Below are 24,431 nucleotides of genomic sequence, written 5' to 3'. Positions count from 1 at the left end.
AGTTATTTTCCTTTCATTTTTAGTCATATTGTGCAGTCAACCCGCCAACTCGTACATTTGTTTTTGGGTTAACCTACCAACCTACCCTGTTTTGGAAGATTAACTCAACCAATATTTTTCTTTATTTTATGTTTTAGCAAACCAACATATTTCAAAATAAAGCTAGTTATAATATTCAACCATATTTCAACAAAGGTCAACGTGGCCATCTCTTATTAGATGGGTTGACTCATTTTCCAATCTCTACGGGTTGGCGGGTTAGCCAATCAATATGAAAAAGAAATGATTTATGGGTTAACTTTAGATTGACTGGCATATCAAACCTATTTTAACACTCCTAAAATGTTTGGATAAAGTTCACTTCAATTTTGTTTCCATTGTCTTCCAAGTCAACCACTTTCCTCTTATATTGTTTATATTTTCTCATACTTAAATTATAATTTTACTTAAGGACAAGATCATGCAGATTTGCTCATAATATTTCTATTAGAAGTGAAATCACGTAGTGCTTACATTTTTGATAAAAAAAAATTGAAACAAACATTTTTGATAATTGATTATGGTATCATGATGTCTCATGACCCTAACATAAGTGAGTTGTATTTTATCCAATGAAATTTCATCTGAGTATGATTTATGTAATGTTGTATAACTTATAATGAGTTGTTTTTATAAAGTTGTTTTAAACTCTATTTGGCTGTCATTTTTTTATAGGAAAATATTAGTTGTAAGTAATGTTAGTCATCCTCAGGGTTCGGACCCTAGACCCTTCACCCTTCATCTCACACAATACTTATGTCCCTTATCCTTCATTTGACTGTCATAATAATTTGGATGTGGTTTAATTAATATCCACACATCTAAATGGATGAGAATTGCAAAGATGTTAAAATTGTCAATACTAAAATGTACCCCTTTCTCTAGGTAACCGAACAAGTGCTGATCATTTAGTCAACAATAAATCATTTGCGACAACTTGTGGCGGTTGAAAAGCGCCGTAGACTGTGCAGGTGCCTGCTACTAATAAATATAGCCACCAATAAGAAAAATATTCAGGAATTAAAAAAGAGGAAAAAAAAAAAAGTTCCGTTGCCGGGACTTGAACCCGGGTCTCTCGGGTGAGAGCCGAGTATCCTGACCAACTAGACTACAACGGAATGTTGTTGAAGTGATTGATATTTAATGATATTTTATTCTTAATTCCATCCTGTTATGACATTGAACCCATATAACTTCCTCTATGACATTTTATTTATTTATTTTCCATCTTCGTCAATTATTTAAAATTCCAAATTTTCTGACACTCTTGTGTTCAAGAAATGAGGAGATCTCATCAGTTGAATTATTTATCTAAAGTTGATATTACCCTCTGGTCCACCGGTGGACCAATGTTAAAGTTGCCCACCCTAGTGAGCACCCTAAACAATACTAGTAAATACAGACATATAATAGTGTGAATTGCTTGTTGTAGTTTGTTACTTGAAAAAAATGGGATGCACTATCCTCATCCACTCTATCAATTGCACAAATTTAAATTTGTAACCATATTATACATAGAAACGACATAACTCTCATGTCTCAAGATGACATGCTGAATTTTCAATTTGGGAAGATCTTATTAGCACCTATATAGACATATAGTACACTGTATTCCAAAACAGATTATAAGAACTCGATCACAAGACTTATTGTACCAAAATATATCATAATATTGTTTTAAGTCTTACACATACATCACCTACATAAGAAAATGTTTTTATTTGTTAATTAAGGTGCATCATAACTTATTAAGATTCTACACTTTCTCTGTTTCCAAGAGCTGAGCTAGCTAATAGGAAGCATGTAATCTGTTTGTAGGCGTTTGAGCCACCATGGCAGCAGAAACCATTGTGTTCATTCCACACATTCCATGCCCTCGGCAAAGCTTGTAATACCCATTTTCTCCCCAGTTCTTCCCCCATGAATTCTTGATGATCCAGTATGGCTTGTTGCCAAGCCTCAGAATGGAGAAGCCTTTTTCCTTGTATCCTACTAGAAGCACACCATGGTTGAGCCATCTCTTGCCACATATTAGAGGGCATGAGACACCACCAATGTAAGTTTGCATGAAAACCGCATTCAGGGCAACTGCACATAACAGAGTTCATGACTCAAATATTAATCAGTGCAAGATCACTAGATTTAAGTAATGCATGTTCAGAAATCTTCTACGATTGATCCTAAAATCAGAATCAACTTTGGTAGCTTCTGGTTCTATAATTGATGTTTGGAAATCCTTTTAGATCCTAAAGTCAGAATCAATTCTGGTTCATTCTACAATTGATCCTAAGGTCAAAGTCAATTCTGGTTCAATTGATCCTAAAGTCACAATCTTGGAAAAAGCCCATGTTAGTAGCTTCGATTTAAATAATGCATGTTCAGAAATCTTCTACAATTGATCCTAAAATTAGAATCAAATTCAGTAGTTACTAATTCCATAATTGGTGTTTGGAAATCCTCTTAGATCGAGTCAATACTCCTAGTTCATTCTACAATTGATCCTAAAGTCACTATTTTGGAAGAAGCTATTGATCAGCATGAACTCTACAATTGATCATAATCAGTTTTCAAAGGAGGTTCTGTGAGTAGCTTTTAGTTCCATAATTGAATATGTGAAAAGCTTCTCATAATTGATTCAGAGGGAAAAAAAAGCTTATACAAACAATACTATTAAATAGTATGTGTACAAGGGCTGTTTAATTAAGGGGAGAAGACTTACTTGCTAGTGGACCATGTTTGACTAAATGTGCAGCAATTTGGTTCTCATCCACTGGGATATTGGTGAAATTTGTGATTCTAACTGCTATTTTCTCTGGATCAAACTTGCATTCACCTCTATCTCCGGTGTAAGGGTATGAAGACTCCTCCTCCAATCCACCAGCTTCAATCAAGTAATTGTAGGCGTTTGTCATGAGGCCTCCATTGCAACCATTGTCACAGCTTGACTTTTCTGTTATGTCACACTTACAAATAGAACCACAAGAAATCAGAGATAAACAAGAATAGAATCACAAAAAATCTCTGTAAACAGGTTCCCCACAACAATCCACAAGAAATCTCCTTAGAGAAACATACCTTGTTGTCACAGTCCACAAGCTGTTGTTCACTAAGATTAAGGAGCTTGCCGGTGGCAATAAAATTGGCTCCTTCTATAGACCCTGTGGTACTGAAAGCCCAACAAGATCCACATCTACCCTGTTTCAAAATCAAAATGTTATGCACAAATATTAATTAAAATAATTCACAATTATTTTCCACATCATTTTCCAAAAAGAAAGTCTTCTCTTCTTGTCATGAGAATGTCCCAAAAAGCTTAGGACACATCTATAATTATATTTCTAAATGGGTGAACAGTGCAATGCGCAGACTGTACCATTACCTGAAATTTTAACTTTTTATTAGAAAAAATGGGCAAGAAACACCAAAATAAACCGGATAACACTTGGTCATAGCAGTTCTGAACTTCTGATATCATGTCAAATTCTCTCACTTTAATGCAATGCACAAATTCATAAACAAATTTACCGGGTTACCATATGCTGAAATTCAACTTTCTATTAGAAGAATTAAGTATAACAAAGATCGTAAATAACACTTGAAAGTGAAGAATGCAGTACACAAATTCATCTACAAATTTACCTTGGGTTACCATATGCTGAAATTCAACTTTATATTATAAGAATTAAGGATAACAAAAATCGAACACTGGAATACTTAGTCATGAAGGCTAATAGCCTAATCCCTTTGTTTTCTTTTTACCTTTGTTTAGCTTTGTCATTCTCTTGTACTGGTTTGGGGTACTCTGGTACCTCAGTTTCTCTTTTCTATAATGATAATTGGCTTTCCAAAAAATGAAGGCTAATCCCAAAAAGTGTTAACTATTAGGTTATTAGGTGTGAATGATTATATTTGTAACACTTATTTAAGAGTTGCTTATCCAAAAGATTATATATTTCTCTAAAAAGCATGTATAATCGTTAAGCATATACACTTGCCTGCATCTTAACTTCAGTAACAGCCCCTTTCTCTCTCCAGTCAAAATTCTCCGGCAAGCCTTCCACCTCCAAGGGCGGCGCCACTCCGCCAGCAGCATTACTCGCCGGGAACCCGCCTTTGACGCCGGTGTAGAACCTCTCAAACTCCTCCTCAGAGAGGTCAGAGAATTGCGTGACACCGTGGACAGCGGTGGGGTCCAGCACCTGGTGCTCCGCCGCCTTGGCCATGTTGCCGGCGAAAATCCCGAGACGGTGCAGGTACTCTTCCCTCGTGGCGTAGCGCTTCCCGTAACTCTCCATGAAAGTCTTGAACCTCTTCTCTGTCTTCAGAAGCTCGTTGTCGTTCAGCTTCAGCTTTCTCGCCACGTCACGAAACGCCGTCGTTTCATGGTTCTCTGGTGAGGTTCCGGCGAGGGTGGACAACAGGGTTAGAGATAGAGAGAAGAGGAAGATTGTGACACGTGAGGAGCACGTGAGAGGGAAGGCTGGTTTCGTGGCCATGTTTGTGCTGCTAGCTCGCTCTGTCTCGATCTCTGATGTTTTTGCTCTCGGTTCTTCTTCTCCATTTTAATGGTGTTTTTTTTCTTCCGGGGACATTGGATTTTGTAATGACGGTTTTGTCCATGGTTGAGGACGTATGCAGAGTGATGTTATTGTGGCGGTGAGTGGGAGGAAGGGGTATAACTGTGAATTTATAGGTGCTTGTTAAGGTGGCAGCATGCAATGGTGTGAAGCTCAGGTGCTCAACATGCAAATCAACACGTGGAGTTCGATAAGGTTGAGACTTGAGATATTGTACACATACTCGGAGAACACTGAAATTTTGTTCCATATTAATGCTCTGTTTGGATACAGAGATGAAAATGAGGGGATGAAATATAAGAGGAAATAATATAAGAGAAAAATATAAAATAAAAATGAGATGATTTTTAAGTTGTTTGGATTGATAGAAAGAAAAGAGAAAATGAAAAAAAAGTAAGTATAATATTTGAATAGTTACTATTGTACCCTCTAACATAATTTCTCCGTCCCTAATTATAAGCTAAAGTTGTAAAAATCACGCTAATTATTAAGAAAGTCTTAATTGATGCGTTGATTTTTAAAAAAATGATGCAATCTTCTATATTTACCCCTATTTAAGTGGATAAATTAGGAGGAAACAGAGTAAAAGTGAGTTTCAATTTCAAAATTTTTGAATTGAAAAAACAATAAATGCAAGGAAAAATATGGAAAAATTATAAGTTTTTGCATAGTTAGCTTATATTTAATGACACCACATATGTCTCAATGTTAGTTTATAATTAAGGACGGAGAGAGTATTATAAAGTATATTAGAAATGCAAATTGTAAGCAATAAGCCCCTAAAACAAAATTTTCACGCAAATCGAAGCATTTCTATTGCCCTTTTCCAGTTTTCTTTCCATGACTGCGAGGAAAGTAAAATGCTACTGTACTCCACCCATTTTCCATTTACATCCAAACACATCAAAAAGTTATTTTCCGCTCATAATTTATCCTACCGATATCCTTCCTCACAAAATACACCCAAACAAACAATGTGTAAGACTTGAATAGAAAAGAGGTCGAAAGAAAATAAAGAGAAATGAGTGATGCAATAAATAATTTAATAAGAATATAAGAAAGGGTTAACTATATTAGTCCCTATCTTCGTCGTCTGATCGACCTATGTCCATTCTCAGAAAAATCATTGAAAAAAGTCCTCATATTTGAAATCGCATGGAGTGGATCCTCGTCAGAGCCCGCAGCTCCCACGAGTGCTTAAATGACAAGCTGATTGAAATAAAAATGTTGACGCCCTCATATTTTATTTTTTTTTGTTGTTGAAAAAAATTGGCTAATCTCTTAGTCATTGTAATTGACTTGTGTATTTTCTTTGTACTATTATGGATTGAAGTACTTATACTCGTTATTTATATATTCTTTGGCTTATAAAGAAAAAACACAATGTTAGACCCATTTAATTTATAGTTCAACCCGATTTTGTCCGTTTATCTATGGGCCAGGCAAATCGAGCCACCTCTAATCAAAATTAAACTCTTTCTAAACTATTTTTTTTTAAACGAACTCTTTCTACAGTTGCTAGTATCAAATTTATTTTCAAATGACAGTGATTAAAAATTAGTCAACAAAACACAGAAAGTTTAAAAATAAGACCAAAATGTAAATTCTTATTATTATCACAAAATGATATAAAAAAAAGAGAAGCCTTAAATCAAGGAGAAATTAACAATATTATAAACGGGGAATATTTATTGGACTTATGAGCATCAAACCGAACAATATTGAAAATTACAGTAATGCATGCAGACAACTGCAGACACGAGGGAACAGTGCCTAACAACTGTCTATTACAACAAACACACAATTGAAATTGAAATAAAGAAATATAAACACAACAGTCCTCTCGATCCTCTGAGCAATAGTCAAAGAGGTATGCCGAAATATATGAAATTTAATCCCCTCTTGTACTTCTTTACGCATCCCCGTCAATTGGCATTCTTTGTTTTCACACTTTGAGATCTCTACAAGTCCTACATAAATAGGTATGTTGGTCTGTCAGTTCATGTCCGATCGATCCCTTATAGTTAATAACCAAATGCAGGAAGAAAAACATTTTACAAGAAACGAAGACTAAAGTATTAAAAAGTACAAGAATGTTTCATAAATCATAATATTAATCTACGTTAAAACAATTAAAATAACATTATTAGTAGACTGGATATACGTTAGCACAAACGGATTTTAATATTCATTTTGAAAAAAGTAAATATATTTCTATTTATGAATGCAAGATGAATATTCATTCAGGTTGTAATCAATTCATATCCAAACACCTTATGTATTTTGTGAGTAAAAATCTGGTATTTCACAAGTTAAAAGTGTTACTCTGAAAATTAATTTTAGAGGAGAACATGCAATTCAAATAATAAATGGTTTTAGCTTGCGTGTCGACAGAATTTTAACATGTTCTAGGATTGAAATGGTGATATAGCTAGTGAAGACAAATAGAAGTGGATTACAGAAGAGAATTTTTGCATTGATAATAGTAATGTATCTTGTGTGAAAGTTTACCATGTGGATGGTATGATGCCAAATCAACGCACCACTATCTAGTGATGGTATGGGGGAGGAGGTGATTTGTAGTAGTAGTGTGGAGGAGGTGGGGAATGGACTGGAGGAGGAGGTGAATGGTAAACTGGGTGAGGGTAAGTGTGAACTGGTGGTGGTGGAGGCGATGCATATTTGTATGGCTTCTCATGTGGTGGTGGTGGTGGAGGAGAATGGTAAACTGGGTGTGGGTGAGGGTAAGTGTGAACTGGTGGTGGGGGAGAGTGGTAGACTGGGTGAGGGTGAGGGTAAGTGTGAACTGGTGGTGGAGGAGATGAGTACTTGTAATGCTTCTTAGGTGGTGGTGGTGGTGGAGGAGAGTGGTAAACTGGGTGAGGGTGGGGGTGAGGGTACTTGTGTGGTGGGGGTGGAGGTGATGGGTACTTGTAAGGCTTATGTGGTGGTGGTGGTGGTGGAGAGTGGTACACTGGGTGTGGCTTCTCGTATGGTGGAGGTGGAGAGTGGTACACTGGGTGAGGCTTCTCGTATGGTGGAGGTGGTGAGTGAACCGGTGGTGGTGGAGAGTGGTAGGAGTAAGGCTTAGGAGGAGGTGGAGGAGAGGAATAGGCGTAGTGGTTTGCTGAAATTTCAGATGGGAAACTGAATAGCATTATGGTCAATGCAAGGGTGATTGAAATGGAAGCCATTAGAGAACCCATTTCTTGAAGTGGGTTTTGGTTCTGCTTTTACATAGCTAGTGCAACCCCATTTTATAGTGTGTGTTTCTTTACTGTTTATCTTCACCAACCATCTTTAGTAAGTTTAATTTTACCTTGAGACTCACCTTCTAGGAAGCATATTATTATAACTATTCATTGACTTTTATAGAGCAATTTGACCCAAAGTATTTTGGAAAGGTTAATTACGACCTAAAACGTTTTGGTACGTGGATTTAGATTTCGTCGAAGCTGCGAGCTAAGAAGATATCTCTAAATGCTGACACTCCCTTTCCTTTTCTGTAGGGTCGTGATAGTTGAACTAACCTTACACATTCATGTTTTGATGAGATTATTTTTTAATAATGTGTTAATAATTCTTTTCCATGAAATAGGAAAAGAAAATAGATGAATAAGTGATATAATAGGTTATGTGACATGAAATAGAAAAAAATGTAAAAATGAGATGAAAGAGAAGGTGAAACGTGATTGAGTTTTTACTCGAATTTTGTTACAACCGCATACTACGATTTTTAAATAAAAAATAAAAAAATGTGATTGTGGTTAATTTATTCAGCCACATACTCACTGTGATTTTCCACAAAAGCAAAGCTAAGTTCCACAAAAGCAAAGCTAAGGGACAAATTGTCTAATTGAAACTTAATAGAAATATCTAATACAACAAATGTATTAGTATAAAATGATCAATTGAGAAGAAAACAAAATTGAGAGTAACTATTTATAGAATCTTAAAAATATAGGGGCTAAGAAATGTGCAATTAGAAATGTGTACTGAGAATCTTAAAAATATAGGGGCTTTCTCATTTTAAAATCTGTTCTTTAAAAGAAAATAAGAAAAAAACTGTCTTTTTACACAGGAAAGTAAAGACGAAGCAAAGAACTACTTTAAAGTATCATGAAACAACGCAGCAACAACCCCTTAAGGAGGAATCCTCCAAAAGCGACAAGTTAAACCTTCATGGGAGGCTCTGCGGGTTAGCAGATCATCTGCATGATTTCTATCACTATCAGCTGCAAGAAAAAACTGTTTGATGACAACATTGAAAAAAAATGTAAAAATAAAAATTAAAAACAGAAACATAAAACAAATGAAGTTTTGAAAATTTAGTTTTGATCGACCAACAATTTTTTTACTTTTTTATTTTGAAAAACATAAAACAGTTTAAAAAATTTGCAAACAAAAACACTTAAACCTCTCAAGAACGAAGAAGGAAGATCAAAGATGATAATTTAGATGTTACCTAATAAAGCCCACTGATCAACCAGCTCCCAGTTACACATTGGTAGAGTAACTCATGAACCTTCATTATACCTTACACACTTTGGATTTGAAACCTTACACAAGATCATTTTAAACAGAAATGTTTGCTGTTAGTCCTCAGGAACCAAGAGCCAATGATGATAGACCTCATATTCTCGATCAATTCATCCAAACAAATCCCTCATTTGATTGGTTTATAGGGCTGTACAGTACTATACAATAGATTATGCAGACCAAGAATGGATAGTTACCTAATGTTGTGATAATGGATAGTTACTAGTTTAGTTAAAAAATTTCTTTTTTTTGATAAAAAGTTTAGTTAAAATTTTAGTAGTAACATTTATTCGTAGTTCATATATTCCTTTGCTGACATCCGGAGACAAATTCGTGTGTGTGTGTGAAAGCTAAAGCCTAGCTATAATAACAGTTAGAGCTACAGAGGGTGAAAAATTGATTGATCACTCATCAGTCGCCGGTGCATATGTAATCTAATCAAAATTGATTTTCTCACACTCTAATTTCCTCCCCCTAGCTCATTTTATATATACTACTATACTTTTGTTATCGATCTCTTATATTATTTATTTTCCGAATTTTAATTTTTAATTTGGGTGTATTAATCTTAAGAGTTGTTATGGAAATTGTTTTGGCCGCCCAAAATATCAAACGACCCATAGCGTTTTAGCCGATCCAAAAATCTTGTAACCAAGTGAACACGAACCATAGAGGAGGACGAAATAACTTAGTTATGGAACATTCGCTTGAGTTACATACACCTGGTCGGTCATACGACAACTCACTTACTAACTATCACACAAGAGCCATAGTCTAGCAAGACCTTCTTCAAATTAAGGCTTCATCACCAGCATAAACTGTATTCGCTCTCAATGACAAGCGTTATATCTTCTGTGAGTATACTCTCGGTATGTCAACGCCGCTTCATCGTGTAAGCTAAGCCAATCAAAGGTCGGGCACCACCACCTTAAGCAAGAAATTTAAGGAGTCTCATTTCTAGAAGAGCAGAAACATTATTATTATTATTATACCGTCTCAGTTTTATTTTTATTAAATAGTGTAGAAAATGTTTGTTTAAATGGTGGGGATTAATCTCTGCATGCACCTGTTTCTCAAATCTCAGAGAACCCCGATCCATGGAACGCGGTGTCTGCAAGATGGGGTGTAGATTCGGACAGAAGGGCCACGCTTCTAAGGTTTGAATATTGTCTCATACTTGTTGCCTAGCGACAGTTTAGATAACACATTGCCTAATTTTAAATTAGTATTCATACAAAGTCACATTTGAATTATTGCAAATTACTAGAATCATATCAAATGAACCTCCAATTTCCCTACCTACTCCTTATGAATAAGCATATTATACTCATTGGTGCATACACCTATGATTTAGTTGAACTATACTCCTATTATACAATTTTTTAGCAAGAAAAAACGAATGGAAACGAAATCATGGATTCAATGCAAAACAATGGGAAAGGGGGGAGGCAAAATTATGGCCATTCAATTTGATGAGGGATAGTACTAACAATAACATGGGTTCGTATAGGGTATTTTGGTCCATCATCGATAGACCATTTTTTTTTTGAAACATCGATAGACCATTGATTAAGCACTATTGTGTAAGATTTTCTATAGGCATACTCTCTAAATGAGTTAATTATCAAATTAGTTTCCGTATTTGTAAGTCGGTTCAATTATAGTTCCAAGCCGAAAAAAGGTTTGATCATTATTGTATTTGCATTTGCGGGGATGTTGGTATCTTCGCTTGAGGATGAAAATCAGGTAACCTTGCTTAAGCAGCAAACTAGAGCTAACGTGATGCACTCGTGATTTTTAATTACAAATTAATTTTCGGTGCATAACTAATAATATATTAAATACATGTACAAAAAAAAACAATAAATTATAGGGTTAATCCTCTAATTGGTCCCTGTGGTTGTGTGGCCGTCTGAAATTAGTCCCTCCCGCAAAATCTAAGTCCTCGTGTTTGAAAAAGTGTGTGTAGCAGGTCCTCGCCGGAGGGACTAATTTCCACACACTTTCCAAACACGAGGACTTAGATTTTACGGGAGGGACTAATTTCAGACGGCCACACAACCACAGGGACCAATTAGAGGATTAACCCTAAATTATATACAAAGTATTAATTAAAAATTAAAATTCTTAATTACCACCGATTTCAGAAATCTTAATCCCCAAAAAACTTTTAATCTCTCACCCAATCACCCAAATTCATGTCAATGTTCTTGCCATCATGAACCACAATCCAGAAAAATGGAAAAAAGTGGAATAATGGAATTTTTTTTTTTAAAGATTAACTAGTACTAAATCAGTGTGAATTTTGATAAAAAGAAGCTGATAAAATGTACACGATTTTCAATTAATTAAACCCTTTCCAATCTTAATTACAACCGAGAGAGGAAACAAAAAAACTCACAACCCCAAAAACCAACTTTTCACACACCCCACTTCCCACAACCCCAACCTCAATCCCACCCAAGACACAATATCCAAGTGAGAAGGAGAAGAAAACGGCCGAGAGTGGTCTTTTTGAGATGTTCTGCATAGGTTCATTCATTTCTTCCCCCTTTTTTTCTTCTTCTATTTCTTCGCAAAGCACAATCGTCATGAGGTTGAGAGTGATTTATGTGACTAGGTTCCTTTGGTTCTGCTTGAGCATGTTGAGGTTCGAGCACACTCTTCTTTTCCTTCTTCTTCTTTATTTGCTTGGGAATGTATTTTTGGGTATTCACTATTTATGGGTGAACCGCGAACCCAAGCATGTTAAAAAGGGCCAATACCCCCCCCCCCCTTCCCGCATGAGAAAAAATTCTCAATAAAGTACTCCCTCCGTTCCTATATAACTGATACTTTAAGGTTGTGGCACAAATATTAAGAAGTAGCAATTAATATTCTTGTTTTACTAAAATTACTATTTAACTTCTTATTATATTCTCTATCTCTCTTATCAATTCTAACTTTTCAATTTTCCTACCAACAATAAATGAAGGGCACAATTGATAAAGTAGCATTAATGTTCTCTTGAAATTGTAAAAGTATCAGTTAAATAGGAACAAAAAAAAGAACCAAATTAGTATCAGTTATTTAGGAACGGAAGGAGTAGTATTCAAATATAGTATTCACCTCCCTAATTTTCTTTTATACTGTCTTGTTCACTTATTCATTCTTGATTTTAATTAGTAAGGGGAGTTGTGGGGGTGCTAGTGCTGGAAATTTTTTGGTTTGAGTTATGGGTTTTCCTCAACCTCACCTTCATATGCAAGCGTTTTCAATGGGATGGAGAAAAAGATGAAGATGAAAAAATGGGATTGATAAAGTTATAAGTTTTCAAGTTCTAGGTTTTTGGGGTTGGATATGTGGACATGCTACATCAGCGTTGGTTGACATTAGGCAATGTCATTGGAGCTTCGGCCCTTCAGCGAGGACTAATCTAAGTATTTCCCTAAGTGCAGGACATTAAACAAAGTTTTTTCTGTGGACGAAAATTGAACCGACTTATAAACAGAAAGACCAATTTGATAGTTAAGCATTCCTAAATTAATATTTATAATTGATTGAGTGATAAAATGATGCGTATGTGTAAATGCAATCCATATTTCTTTCTCAAACCCTTAACCTCTCTGTCAGCAGCCAGCAGCCAAGAACGATGAGTCCAACACCAAGCCAAACCTTCTCCTACATAGAGACGTCACTTAAGCTTTCTCTAGTGACGCGGGTTTACGGTTCCTCCCTCTTCAACGGCTTGCAACGATACCTAACCCTCTCCATCTCCACGAGGTTCTGGTTCCTCATTCTCTATCGCTTTTAATAATAAGAGCTACTATCATCACTTCTCTTAAATGTCGAGGATGCTGCCTTTTTTCGCACTGAATTGGACTGGAATAGGTGACTTGGATTATTGATTGCCTAGTTGACTGGAATAGGCGACGTGGTTTATAATGCGCGATCTAACGCAATGGCGATGACTGTATATTTGTCACTTAACTTCTCTTATTTTGTCACTCAACAGTCATGAATAAAGTTTTTGTTTCGCGAGCAAAATACATATATCGATGATGAACATGATAAGAATTCACGGTCCTTCTCAAAAGGGAAGAAAACCACCCAAAAACTAGTAAAATCAAGGATAACTCAAAAATCCAACCGCCCAACAAAGCAATAATGAGAAAATGCCAACCCCCATAGGAGTAAAATCCAAAGTCACAAAACAAAATAAGACAACCCAGAATTCTTCCTTTGAAGAATAACGTTATTGATAAATGATAATGGTGAAAATTGTACTATTTTATTGATGGATTTAATATTGCTTTTAATTAATCAGAATTAATCTTCGTTTCAGTATAATACCTCAATTTGTTGTGAAAATTACTTTACTTGGAAGGTGATGGCTACCGATTTTGACCAGCTCGCTTCAAATGTGAAAGGCCGGAAGAAAAAATCACAAGGGGACAATGTACTGTATTATATATATTTTTCAAAGTCACTATGGTCAACCTGATTGCATAAACCTTATGGGTTTTTGGTTAAGGACTGTGGATTGTGAACCGATATTCTGAGAGGCTTGAGCTTAACTAACTGCCGGCGTGCATGACGGTGGAGGTTTGGATTGGAGTTGCCATCATTCACCCATCAATTATGAACAGAAAGAAATTGTTTACATGCATTAGATACCTCTATTTGGCATGATAGAAAAATAAGAGATATGTATCAATAAAAATTGAGTAGAAATGAAATAGAAAAGAGTAATATTTCATTCACACCAACTTTTTTCTTTCCCATTTACACTCATTTTTGTTTCTTTAAATCTCTCTGCATTTTATATCACATCTTTTATCATATCTCAATCTTGATGTAAGCGAAATTAAAATGTTAATCAAGTATTATTCATAAAAAGAAGTGAGATGAAAATATATACATTTAAAAATAAGAGATATGTATCCTTAAAAATTGAGTAGAAATGAAATCGAAAAGAATAATATTTCATTCACACCAACTTTTTTCTTTCCCATTTACACTCATTTTTGTTTCTTTAAATCTCTCTGCATTTCTTATCATATCTCAATCTTGATGTAAGCGAAATTAAAATGTGAATCAAGTATTATTCATGAAAAAAAGTGAGATGAAAATATATACATTTAATTTGATCATCAAAATGTCCCGTGTTTGGTTGAACTTGTTTCTGTTTTTCGATTTTAGTTGACATCTATCAAAAGGGATTATTCTCTTGAGGTTTTGCTATGTATATTGTAGCACACTTTTGTGCATGTGGGGCTTTTAGAGGTTCTGTAGGAGGTTTTTCTGCTATAGTGGTTGAGTTTTGTCGGGATTTATGTTAGTTAGGTACTGCACCCATGTTGAGAGAGATTGTTTCTCAACATTTCATATATATTATATATATTTTGCTTTAAAAAAAATCTTGATCATCAAAATGTGCATGAACATTTGGGGATTGGTTGGGGTAAATGTGCATGAGCACTTCATAGGTTTTTTTTGTTTTTTGGTCAATGTGGGCTGGAGAGTTGGTAAAATGAATACCATATAAGATATATGACCCATATACTTAGAGTAGAGAATGACTATCGCTCACTTTACCATTTGTAGTCTAAAAAAATTGTTACTATAGTTGTAGGCTAAAAATAAATAAATTTTTTAAAAACAACATTTTTACTTTAGTTAAATTATAAAACACAAACTCAAATTATAAAAAGAAAAGAAATATTAATTTTAATAAATCAGTAAGCTTTTAAAAATAATAATTTTTTGAAACGAAAAATATTAATTTAGAATAGATTTTTTTGGTGAATAGTAATATTAATTCTAAAAGATAAAAATATGTCATTTTAATGGTGATTTCATCCATTTCTTAGTATTTATATGTTATCATATCATTATTCAGCCTATCTCAAACACAAGATAACAATCTATTCTCCTGTCATTTCTTACTTTATCATGATTATCAAACAAGTCTTCATAGTTTGCAATAATAATGTTCCTAACAAACACAAGATAATTATATCAGATTCTTGTATTTTGATTTTAGCTAGGTAAAGAACATTACATAAAGGATGTGCTAACATGTCTTGCGTTGCCTATTTTATTCTCTTCTTTAGTAGCTTTTTTATTCACACTCATTCTACCCACACTTCCAAGAGAGATAGAAATAAAAAATTGTGAAGTAAGATGTGATAGGAAAAGATCAAATAAATAAGAAAAAGTTGGTAAAAATGAAATAGGAGAGAAAATGAGTTGGTAAAAATGAAATAGGAGAGAAAATGAGTGTAAATGTATCAATTTATAGCATCTATAAAAATTGTAAAAAAGAAGAAGATAGCATATATCAAACCCAAAGGGTAATTCAAAGGGTATTAGTACTAGAAATTGAGCAGCAACCTTTCCAAAATGGCTCGGGTCATATTGGTCAAAGTCAATAACAAATAGTAATTCAAAGGGGAAAATAACAATGAGCAATTCAAAAGAGAGCCCTATAACAATTTTCTCAACGGAAAATTAAACTAATCTACATGGTTGGTTGAAGTTAAATGCTAAAGAAACACAGTACACTATAAAATGGGGTTCCTCTAGCTTTCTTAGAATCAGAACCAAATATCCATTTTGAAGTAGACAAGTGAGGGAAAATGGGGTTTCTAATGGCTTCCTTTTCAATCGCTCTTGCATTGTCCATAATGTTATTCAGTTTCCCATCTGAAATTTCAGCAAACTCTACTCCAACTCCACCCAGGAAACTTCAATCCTACACCTCTCCACCAGTATCATCACCAGTTCAGTCACCACTTCCACCCAATGATCCTTACCCTTATCCATCTTCACCACCTCCCCACCAAGTGTACCCCTCTGCACCACCACCAGTTCACTCACCACCTCCACCCAAAGCTCCTTACCATTACCCATCTCCACCACCTCGTCACTCTCCTCCACCACCAGTTAGAAGGTGCCCTCCCAAGCCTGTACATCACTCTCCTCCACCACCGGTTCACACTTCCCCTCCCCATATGCCTCGCCCAATTCACCATTCTCCTCCACCACCAGTTCACCCTTCCCCTCCCCATATGCCTCCCCCAATTCACCATTCTCCTCCACCACCAGTTCACCCTTCCCCTCCCCATATTCCTCCCCCAATTCAGCATTCTCCCCCACCACCAGTTTACCCTTCCCTTCCCCATATTCCCCCCCCAATTCAGCATTCTCCTCCTCCACCAATTCAAACTTACCCTCCCCAAATTCCTAATCCAATTTCCCATTCTCCTCCTCCACCAGGCCAAACTTACCCTCCATACATTCCTAACCCAATTTTCCTTTCTCCTCCTCCACCATTTCCAATTTCCCATTCTCCTCCTCCACCAGTTCAAACTTACCCTCCAAACATTCCTATCCCAATTGACCATTCTCCTCCACCAGTTCCCATTAACCATGCCCCACCTCCTCCACCATATCACCATACCGGTACGTTTTGCATCACGTACACCACATGTTAATCTTTCATACATACAAACTACAATTCATATTTTCTGTACAAAATTTCCCATTTCTACTCCACTTCTACCCTTACTTGAATATCTTGAATATAAGCATGCATTTGATTGTTAAGTATAATTTATAATTTAGAGTGTTTTTCTGAAAATTAATTTTAGCACATATGGAGAATATTGCAAATAGCATTCATCAATATTAGTTGCAGAAATATGGTTCATGGGTGAGCTAGTTTTCTACATGGTCCCCTATAGAATTGTCTTAATTTAAAACCAAACTTTTGTATATATATATATGGATTTCAATTGAAAACAACGCTTATTCAAGTTGCGCTCAAGACTAAATAATCTTACTTTAAATTCTTTAAAATTAGGTTTACGTTGATGCAAACCAAAAAACAAATTTATTGGAACAGTTTAGTATGCAATACATGTAAAATCTTCATTTTGTTGGATTTTTGGAACAGACATGAACTGACACATGAATTTTCATTTTTAGGATCTAATAAGTAGAGAGCGTGAAAGCAGAGAAAGCTATGGACGGAAGAGCACATCATGAGAAACATACATAGAAGAGAAACGAAAACTTTTCACTTGTTTCATTTACTTATATTGTGTTTTTATTGTACTCGACAGTTGTGAGGTACTATTGTGCCCTCGATGTATTTGCAGAGTTGCAGTTGCTTGCATGCACTGTAACTTTCAAAGGGATCTATCTGTAATTCTGTTTGCATATCTAGTTGACGAACCAATTAATATTTAAAATAAATATATATCCCCTTTGTCAATTGTGCTTTTAATTTTTTTTTTTTTTGGGTAAGCCAAATAATACTAAGAGGGAGCACAAGGGGTGCCCCAACCCAATACTAGAGATAGGAGAACAGAAAAGGAAATAGTGAAATACAGTCACCAATACACTAGCAGTGACTAATTGAGAATTAAAATGAAAAGGTAAAGACGACAGCCCAATTACACCCAACAGATATCATCCCCTGCTACTCATGGAAATTCAATGAAAGGCCATTGATTTTTCTAGAAAATCTGATATCAATGTACGTACTATAGTAATCTTAGCGCACTCTTTTAGTTTGAGTTTTGGTCACTGTTCATCATCTTTATCATCTCTGCTTTAATTAACCTAGAAAAACTATAAATTTCAGCATGTTCATTATGTTCTTCGGCACTCAGGATGTGAAGATAAACACTTCGTTTTACTGCCTAAACACTACTACAAATGATGTCAAGGAATTATTTCACTACCATATACAGACACATAATTAATTTTTATATTAAATTACCTTGTGAAATTCCAAAGTATCTCCTTCAGACTTGCGCAGCTCAACCATGTGAAGAGAAGGCAACCTACAAGACCTGGATAGCAATAACGACAGCATTAGAAACAGTCCTGAGTTCTTCATAGATAACAAAAACATTAAAAAGACGAATTACAATGAAAACATTGAAAACACATCTTTTATTTTGCTCAGTGTCCCATCCCCACAAGTTCTTCCAACAGAGCATCCTTAAGCGTCATAGAGTTACAAAAACATTGGCTCAGTGTTATGCCTGGTTGCTTGTGTCTAACTACTATCATAATCCATAGATGACCAACAATCATATAGGAATGTATCTCTCGTTCAGTATTTTCACACCCCTGTCTAAACTCGTGTTTGTGCTCGAGTTTGTGTTCCCAATGTCTTACTGGCTCTTATTTAATGTGAAGTGTTCTTCATTAGTGGGAATTGAAGCTTTATACTTGGTAAATTAGGGTTCTTTTCCAAAGCTTGGGTATGGATGTGATGCTTCAAACAAGAAGGATGATGAGTTTGCACTAGTAAACTCAGAAATACTGGCCTCTTCATTGCGAAAAGTGAAAAATAACCAACCTAAAATGATGATGCCCATCCTAAGGATCCTTGTGGCCTCAACAGGTTCAACATTATTTATTTAAGAGATTACTAGTTACCTGGTATATAAAATCTCAATCATGAAGTTACTTTGTTGCATTGCAAAAACAAGCTAAGCACAGCACATAACAACATGATTGTTTCACAAACAAACCAGTAAGGGTGAAAAACCTATCTCCAAATTGCACTTGTTTGGTCAAATAATCTAATCCAACATTTACATTGTTAGGTCAAGCGAAACACGAAACGTACATACGTTCAAAGCATAACCCTACATAACACAAAACACTACAGAAATTGTCCACTAAATTTAAAACCATAGTCTAGTAAATCTAATCCAATACAATAAAAATCATATAACATAACAAGAAATAGCTCAAATTAATTAATTTGGGCAAATGACAAAAACTCCAAATTAACAAATGATCCAGAAGATCATTTACTAGCATCAAATGCAAATTTCCCCCAACATTTGCTAGAATTTTTCTCTCTGCTTCTGTGAATCGAAGCAGAATACGGAGCTTAAACATATGCATCTTACCAGAGAGTGGAGAAGGCGGGCGCTGGTGAACGAGAACGGAGATGGGAGTGGCGCGCGCCGCAGTAGAGTTGAGCCTGCGACGCACGCGCCTTGGATTGCGAGGTGGAAGAAGAAGAATCCCCGTAGAAGAATACAATAAATTTATTATTTGTATTACTATTTATTATATTTTTATAATTTCAAATTTATTTTTGGTACTTTTGAAAATTAAACTAGACAAATAAAATCACAACAAATTAAGAGGCGACTATATAAGGAATCCTTCAATACAAGAGTTTCCAGCAATTTCGGGGCAAGTGTCTCTATAACCCAAACGTCAGAAGGAGTGGAGTGCGCACATTCCTTGCCTAACCAATATGTCGCATGTCTTTACACTCTTGTTGAAATTGATGAACAAGAACTATCTAGTTCTTACCTAGTTGTTGCCTCACATCTCGTAGATGAAAGGCAGTATGTGGAATCTAATGCTTTCTTTATCATTCAAGATAGTAATAAGGTCAACACAGTATACCTCACAAATTACGTTATTGAAACCATGCTAAAAGGATAGTTCAGATTGTCTCGAAAAGCACAAACTTATGAGAGAAATGTACTATCATCAACAACTGCGAAACTCATAAAGCTAACCAACAATTTTTCTTGAGGGCGTCAAATGAGACTTCATGTAATTTCAAAATTTAGATTACTACTAACCATTAATGTACTTTAACATCATGACTTGATTTCTTAATAAAGTAGAGTAATTGTTTATGAAGTGAGTAACAACCGGTAGAAAAGTATAATTTGAACACACAGTTAGTGAAAAACAGTTTTACACTAACATTCATCATGTTACACCAACATATGTCTGCATTCTAGAAACAATTATTTTTCTTTTCTATTATAATTATAATTAAAATTAAAAAAATTGTTTCTGATTTTGGGGAAAACAATTGAATATTGGGTAAACATAATATACATTAAAGTGCAGACTTTACACTATAAAAAAGCTTGTCAAAATTGTCAGCTAGAATAAACAAAAAAAAAATCCAACAACTATGATTCCGTTTCGTTGGATAAAATTATGTTGAGAAAAATGAATTTTGATGTAATTATATTTAATAAAAGGTTAATATCTCTTTTGGTCCCTCATTTATCACGATTTTGCACTTTTGGTCCCTCTAGAAAAAAATTAGCAAAATTAGTCCCTCACATTTACACACTTTTACCGTTTTAGTCCAAATAGAGATCATTTTTGCAAACAAATAAGCAATGTGGATGACTAAAAGTGATAATTGTTTTTTAGATACCAAAAACGCAAAATCGTGATAAGTGAGAGACCAAAAGAGCTATTAAGCCTTAATAAAATTAAATTTTAAAAAAATGGATCTGTGTTCTTTTTTTGAATGGGCTATGCCCCTTACGATGATACAAGTGTGTCACCTCCTGAGAACCGGGTCAGTGGTGAGAAGATGTGGAATATCAAAAGGTTTTATACTTAACTTTTCTTATTTTGCCACTCAACCGTCACCAATAAAGTTATTGATAAATGATAATGGTGAAAGTTTGTTTAAAAAAATGGTGAAAGTTGTACTATTATTTTAGACCATTATTTTATTAATGGGATTTAATATTACTTTTAATTTTTTTTTTAAACTAATTACTTTTAATTAATCATCGTTTTAATATAATACCTCAATTTGTTGTGAAAATTACTTTACTTGGAAGGTGATAGCTACAAATTTTGACAAGGTCGCTTCAAATGTGAAAGGTTGGGAAAAAAAAAACACAAGGGGACAATTTACTGTATTATTATTTTTCATAGTCACTATAGTCAACCTGATTACATAAACCTTGGGTTTTTGGTTAACTTGTCAAAAAGTGACACGGTATAATGGTTGAGGATTGTGAACCGATATGATATTCTGAGAGGCTTAACTAGCTGCCGGCGTGCATGACGGTGGAGGTTTGGAGTTGCCATCATTCATGAACGTTTACGCCCATTCTAGGTACTTCCATTTGGGTGATAGAAAAATAAGACATGTGTATCAATAAAAATTGAGTAGAAATAAAATAAAATAAAAAATAATGTTTCATTCACACTAACTTTTTTCCTTTTTTTTCACTCATTTTTTCCCGTATCTATTTATATTTTTATCACGTTTTTTTTTATCATATACCAATCTTGATGTAAGTGAAATTAAAATGCCAAAAAAGTATTAATCATTGAAAAAAAAGTGAGATGTGAATATATTCATCAAAATGTGCATGCATGAACAGGTGGGAATTGATAGGGGAAAATAATTGATTCATTTCACACACATTACATTTACATTTAAAAGAGAGAGAAAAAAATGATATGACGACTGGATGTTCGATATGAAAGCGTGAGTTCCTAGCCCATTCGTTAAGAATTGATAAATGAAAACAATATAAAAAATGTGATCCACATACTTTAGGTAGAGAAATGCTATCAACACTCAGTTTATTATTTTATTTTCAACACTTTTATTGATTGAATTTCATGTGGGGCCCACTAAAAATATAGGTTCCACTTCAAATTCACCATCAGTGATGGTCTCCCACATCCACATACCGAAGTAGGTAATGTTGATGAACGACTTCATTATGGCTTCTAACATTGGTAGTTCTCTTTATTGAAGGATGAGGGTCGTGAAACTAGTGACCTTCTGCGATGTAGGTATTAGAGCATCTCCAATGCTAGACTATTAGTTCTTACTCCTCCGTTCCTATTTAACTGTCCACTTTGAGTGGAGGCACACATATTAAGGGTGTGATTAATTTTGTTGATTTTTAGAAAAAAAGTGAGAATTATTTTTATATTTTACCCTTTAAAATGTGTGTTATCTCTCATCATTTATTGTACCGACAAGGGCATTTATTGTAAAAACATCATTTAATGCTTTCTTGAAATGCTAACTAGACAATTAAATAGGAACAAAAAAATTTCTTCGATTTTGCTCCGACCATTAGTTTTTAACACTATTCATTTGGTCTCACGATACCATTATATTAATATTTTTTATTTCCACATAATTTTGATTTAAATTTAAATGTTAATTCAATACTTAAATTAAATGAGTTGGTGAATGAGAGTTGATGAATGAGAGAAAAAAATTAATTTTTTATGCTAAGAACTCAAAAAGTAAAACTCCTTATATAAGAACTTAAGAACTAGTTCTTAATTTTAAGAACTAAGAACTCGACGTCAGCCCCTTAAATGGTTAAGAACTCAGTTCTTAGATCTTATCTCAGAAATAAGAACTACGAACCTTGCATTAGAGATGCTCTTAGGAGCAGATTCTCTTCCATGATCTTTTCATCTAATAATGTTAGATGCTCAAGAAGGTTGAGCTTTGATACCAACTAAAATAAATAAAAACGACACTAATTGCGTATAGAATAATCTTGGCTTAATCCTCAAATTAGTCCCTGTCTTTGTCTCGCTGTCTGATCTAAGTCCCTCACCGGAAAAATTTGTGGAAAACGTCCTCATTTTTTCAAAACGTGTGGAGCCAGTCCTCGCCGGAGCCTGAAGCTCCGGCGAGGCTGCTGAGTGGCAAGGGAAAGCTTACGTGGCTTTATCCATGTCATTTTTAATTAAATTTTAAATGACATGTATTTAATTATTAATTAAATTAAAATTATTAATTAATAAAAAATCTGAAAACTCTAATTCTTAACCATTCATCTGGATCTTGTTCATCTTCATCTTCTTCTTTATCATCTTCATCTTCATCTTCATCATCCACCATTAACGTTTCAAAAAAAATCATCCACCATTAAAATAAAAACACTAAATCATCATTCAATCCCACCTTCATCTTCATCTACACATCTAAAAAATTCAGAACCACACCAACACAGGGCCTTACCAACAAATCCCTATCACTCAAAAGTTGAAATCAAAAGCATTACCAACCCAACTGAAACTCGTTTCCACTACTCCACGAGCATAAAACAAGCCAAAACCAAAATTGAACTCTGAATTCCATTGTCACTTTACCATAGAACCCACAAAGCTACAACCACTCTGAATTCTCAACAGCTTTTGGGGTTCTTTCGATCACTCCCCAAAAGATTGGAACTTGGCTGGGTTTCTGGCCGCTCTGATCCTTCCTCCTCTTTCGATCTGGACGCTCTGATTATGGATCTTGACTGGAGAGAGAACCAAGATCTGGATCTGAATCTAGAACCCAAACCAAGTACCGCCCTCACATCTTCTTCCCCAGAACCAGCACCAGTGCCCGCAACATTTTGACCCAATCAGATCCAGAGATAAAGTTGCGAACGAGAGAAGAAGAGAGGAGAAAGCTTCATCCCTGGATCTGAAGAAGATGAGGTGTCTCAACGAAGAGGAGGTTTCGGTTGCAGGTGGGGTTGGGGTTCGCGTTCGGTTGCAGGTGGTGGTGGGGTTCGCGTTCGGTTGCAGGTGGGGTTTTCATGGGTATGATGAAGAAGAAGATGAAGGAGAGGAGATGATGTGATGAATTTTTGGGTTCTACAGAGGAAGGAGCATCTCAATTGCACTTTCTACAGGATCAGCATTAGCGTTCACATATGCAGTTCTTGATTTCAGAGGTCAGATAATGAAACATGTCGCTGGAAAAGAGTACGCTGCATACACCACAAAGAAAGACCCAGCTCTGATGCATAACTATTAATTTATGCACCTTTATGGATCATTACTCGTTAAGCCAATTGTTTGTTTTGAGTTGGAATTACATACTCGGTTGTCTTTCCATATTTTCCTGTTGAATTTGCTGAACTTGTTAAACTTCAATGAATGTTTTGTAATCTGTTCTTCCAAAAAAAAATTATTTGGGAAATTAGGTTTTTTTGATTAATTTTGGGTTTTTTTAAATATTTTGTTTTTCAGGTGTGTAAATTTTTTATTTTTTTAAAATTCCACGTATGATTCATTAATACAGTCATCATGCCATATCATCACTCGCCGGAGCTCCAGACTCCGGCGAGGACTTGCTCCAGACGTTTTATAAAATAGAGGACTTATTCCACAAATTTTTCCGGTCAGGGACCTAGTTCAGACGGCAAGACAAAGACAGGGACTAATTTGAGGATTAAGCCAATAATCTTTTCTATCTTACGAATTTAAGACTTTGCTAAGAGCACGTTCTAAAGTCCACAGTGCAACCTTAGAAGTTTGGTAGCAGAAATAACTTCTTAAAACTAACATGGTCATTATATAAATTTAGTTCATTCCCTAGTTATTTAAAACAAAATTGAAAGAGTAAAGAAATATGAAGATTACACAACGATGTTTATCATGGTTCACCCTTAAGTACGTGAGCTTACATGTCTTGCCTTGTCTTGCCTTGCCTATTTTATTCTCTTC

The 24,431-nt window shown here is 35.0% G+C and overlaps 3 protein-coding genes and 1 non-coding gene across 4 annotated transcripts; 1 reads left to right on the top strand and 3 right to left on the bottom strand.

The window, feature by feature from the left end:
* Window positions 1-1,084: 1,084 nt before the first annotated feature.
* On the bottom strand, window positions 1,085-1,157 carry TRNAE-CUC (transfer RNA glutamic acid (anticodon CUC)). Its single transcript has one exon. It is a non-coding gene; the product is annotated as a tRNA-Glu (tRNA).
* Window positions 1,158-1,825: 668 nt separating this feature from the next.
* On the bottom strand, window positions 1,826-4,411 carry LOC130720084 (probable cysteine protease RD19D). Its single transcript, XM_057570687.1, is given in 6 exon segments — window positions 1,826-1,961; window positions 1,964-1,996; window positions 1,999-2,127; window positions 2,759-3,002; window positions 3,115-3,234; window positions 4,035-4,411. Coding segments are annotated over 6 exon segments (894 nt in total). The 5' UTR covers window positions 4,335-4,411; the 3' UTR covers window positions 1,826-1,893.
* Window positions 4,412-6,285: 1,874 nt separating this feature from the next.
* Window positions 6,286-7,860, bottom strand: LOC130720087 (extensin-3-like). The gene is made up of 2 exons (XM_057570691.1): window positions 7,128-7,860; window positions 6,286-6,586 (listed from the first exon to the last, which is right to left on the bottom strand). Exon 1 carries the CDS (start codon window positions 7,820-7,822, stop codon window positions 7,166-7,168), a length of 657 nt encoding a protein of 218 aa, XP_057426674.1. The 5' UTR covers window positions 7,823-7,860; the 3' UTR covers window positions 6,286-6,586; window positions 7,128-7,165.
* A 7,864-nt stretch (window positions 7,861-15,724) lies between these two features.
* Window positions 15,725-17,415, top strand: LOC130720113 (extensin-3-like). Its single transcript, XM_057570727.1, has 2 exons — window positions 15,725-16,601; window positions 17,127-17,415. The coding sequence occupies exons 1-2, from the start codon at window positions 15,776-15,778 to the stop codon at window positions 17,138-17,140; spliced, it is 840 nt and encodes a 279-aa protein (XP_057426710.1). The 5' UTR covers window positions 15,725-15,775; the 3' UTR covers window positions 17,141-17,415.
* Window positions 17,416-24,431: the final 7,016 nt, after the last annotated feature.

Source organism: Lotus japonicus, chromosome 5, assembly GCF_012489685.1.
Source record: "Lotus japonicus ecotype B-129 chromosome 5, LjGifu_v1.2".
Lineage (NCBI taxonomy): Eukaryota > Viridiplantae > Streptophyta > Magnoliopsida > Fabales > Fabaceae > Lotus > Lotus japonicus.
This window is presented reverse-complemented; position numbering and strand designations above follow the sequence as displayed.